Consider the following 2,988-nt stretch of genomic DNA (forward strand, 5'->3'; position numbering starts at 1 on the left):
AACCTATAAATACATGTCCAATCTGCCAGCGCTGTATTGATGTCCTGAATACTCAATGGTGCTTAAGATGTTATTAGACATCTATGTTTAAGCAACTGAGTTCCATCCCAATTGGCCAAGTGTAAGTTACTCACCACAACTGGGATTTGTCTCACTTAAACTGAAATCTACAGCTCTGCCTTTTTTTTGGTTAAGGGATAGTTACAGGCAATCCAGGAAACCACTTCTTCTCATGTCATTAAGGTATCTACCTTAGCATGAGGTGAATCATGTCCTGCAAATGCCTTTTATATCCATTGTTCAAAAAGGGTTTCTAGATGATTTGGTCATGTAGCTCTCTACAAGGAAAGATGCTTGAAGGTGGATGAGCGGGCTTTTATCTTCTGTTTGTTTCTGGAGATGGACTCCTCTCTTCTTTGAATCACTCCTCAGCAAATCAGGGGCTAATCATCTATTCATTTCATCAGGGAACAAACTCCTCTCTGAAAGTACTAGATACTAGTAGTATGATAGCCTACTTAGATTTAGCACCTTATTTTTAGTAAGGTAGAGGTGTGTGAGATGAATTTAACTAAGCATCTGACACCAAGGACAAGGAGTATTGTTGGGAGGTTTAGTTAAACCTTGGTAGTGGAGGTATTCATAAAGGCTTCGGTCAAGTGATGCTCCTTTTCAGAGCTCCTCTTGGGTATGCCTATGCTTACAGGGTCACCCACCATAAAGCTCCAGCCCTTTAACTGTCCACTCCCTGCCCCCCACATGCCCCATTTTATTTTAACTGTCTCTTTAGGCTTTGAAGATCAGACACAGGAGAAGAAGAACGGATCACTGCTTCATACTCAAGAGCTTCTTCTACAGTGTGCATTCATTTGCCTTTGCATGCTTAGCATTGAATTTGAGTATTACTCAGAAAGGCAGTGTAGACTTCATCTTAGAAACCAGTGAGGAGGGGTAGCAGGCAATTCAGAGAGGAGATCTTATTGAGCCTTGGTGAATCCTCTGCTCTGGAAGAACACCCAGGAAAAAGGGAACACTGGCTCATTTCAGGAACAAGGTTTTGGAGACTCTCGCTCATTACTTTTTGGTTTTTGTGTGCTTCCCTCAAAATATTTTTATCTGTTTAAAGATAAGCTACAGATGGAGAATCAAACAACAGTGATGGAGTTCATCCTCTTGGGTCTTGCTGATGATGATCAACTCCAGTATGTGTTCTTTACCACCCTATTAGTCACCTACATCTTGAGTTTAACAGGTAACATTCTCATCATCACCATCACCCTGATAAACCGTCATCTTCACACTCCCATGTACTTCTTCCTCAGGAACTTCTCCATCGTAGAGATTGGCTTTACCACCACTGTCATCCCCAAAGCATTGGCCAACTTGGCTTTAGGCAAAAAAACAATTTCTTTAAGCGGTTGTCTCACTCAAAGTTTTCTCTACTTCATGCTAGGTACCACTGAGTTTCTCCTGTTAGCTATAATGTCTTTTGACAGGTATGTGGCCATCTGCAAACCTCTACACTATGTGGCCATTATGAATTCACAAGTCTGCAGCCTGCTGGCGATTACTGCCTGGATTGGTGGGACTGTCCTTACTCTTTCTCCATCAGTGGTATATATCCAGATCCCATTCTGTGGTTCAAACATCATTAATCATTTTTTCTGTGATAGCACACCAATGATTGAGCTCAAATGTGGAAATACCAAGGTCCTAGAGTGCATGATTTTAATCTCAGCAGTGTTCACCCTACTGGGTAGCCTAGCTATTACAGCTGTATCCTATATCAACATCATTGCTGCTGTGGTCAAAATCCCCGCTGTGGCTGGCAGACAGAAAGCCTTTTCCACCTGTGCCTCTCACCTCACTGTGGTGTCTATAATGTACGGCAGCTGCATCTTCATGTACCTCACCCAGACCAACAGACTGGACCTCAGCAAGGTGGTGTCCATCTTGAACACTGTGGTATCTCCTCTGCTCAATCCATTCATCTATAGCTTGAGGAACACACAGTTGCAAGAGGCCCTAAGGGAGAGCATCAAATGGAGTATAGTTATTTCTAAACACCCAGAAATTTGAGGTGCTTGTAAATGTGGACGCAATGGAGAACGTGAAAGAAAATAATTTAATAACATTTCTGTCCCTCCTTAGACATCCGTCCATTTACTGACATACCTATTCCTACACATCCATCCACCCATGCATTCATCCATTCATCAATCCATCTACAAACAGTTGTCAATATTCCTGTAGATTATTGAAACCTGTTCTTTCAGTTTTTCTCCTTCCTTTTTCTTGCCACAAGCTTTCTGGTTTTCTTTTCTTCATGTTGAATGATTTAGGATAGTGGTAGCTAGTCCACAAACCACTCTCTTGCTGGGTAGTCCAAGTCCACATGAAGAATGAAGGGAAGTACAAAGGGCTTTGTGCAAACCACATCACTGTGTCATTTAAGGAGCCACTTGTACACACAGAACAGTTCCTTCAATGGAATGAAATCAGAAAGTATGGGAAGGTATGGGACAGAGGGAAAAATAACGTCGTCAGCTATCTGTGAACAAATGCCTGAGCCTTCCATCCTCATGCGTCTCAGTGATACGTGATGTGTGATAGATCTTTCTCTGATGTATATATACTTCACTTTGAGCCTCAGCAGGTGAAGAGTGTTGGCTGCTGTGTGAGCCGGCACAGGCAGGATGCAGGAACAAACATAAAACAATGGATGAAATGCAAAGAGTAAATTTATTTTCGTTACCTCGCCAACCGGGGGATCCCCAAAGCAGTACCCTGGCAGAGGCACACAGGCGGGGACACAGGCACCACGGGGCTCGGTTCATGCTAGAAGATCACCGAACCTGCTGTTTTCGCCCGTATATCAGGGTTTCGCACAGGCACAGTTTACCACCGTGCTTTGATCTTTCCCCACAGCAGGGCAGGAATCTCAATCGTCTTCAGTACGGTGCCTCTAAGTCTATCACAGGCCTATGT

At 43.3% G+C, this 2,988-nt stretch overlaps 1 protein-coding gene across 1 annotated transcript; it reads left to right on the top strand.

Annotated features, from left to right (window-relative positions):
- The first annotated feature begins 1,137 nt into the window (after nt 1-1,137).
- Nucleotides 1,138-2,079, top strand: LOC142091733 (olfactory receptor 6C74-like). The gene has a single exon (XM_075171111.1). It carries the CDS (start codon nt 1,138-1,140, stop codon nt 2,077-2,079), a length of 942 nt encoding a protein of 313 aa, XP_075027212.1.
- Nucleotides 2,080-2,988: the final 909 nt, after the last annotated feature.

This window comes from Calonectris borealis, chromosome 22, assembly GCF_964195595.1.
Source record: "Calonectris borealis chromosome 22, bCalBor7.hap1.2, whole genome shotgun sequence".
Taxonomy (NCBI): Eukaryota; Metazoa; Chordata; class Aves; order Procellariiformes; family Procellariidae; genus Calonectris; species Calonectris borealis.

Excerpts from the sequence above, each read along its gene's own strand:
- LOC142091733 (XM_075171111.1), top strand. The coding sequence starts at position 1,138 with ATGGAGAATCAAACAACAGTGATGGAGTTCATCCTCTTGGGTCTTGCT.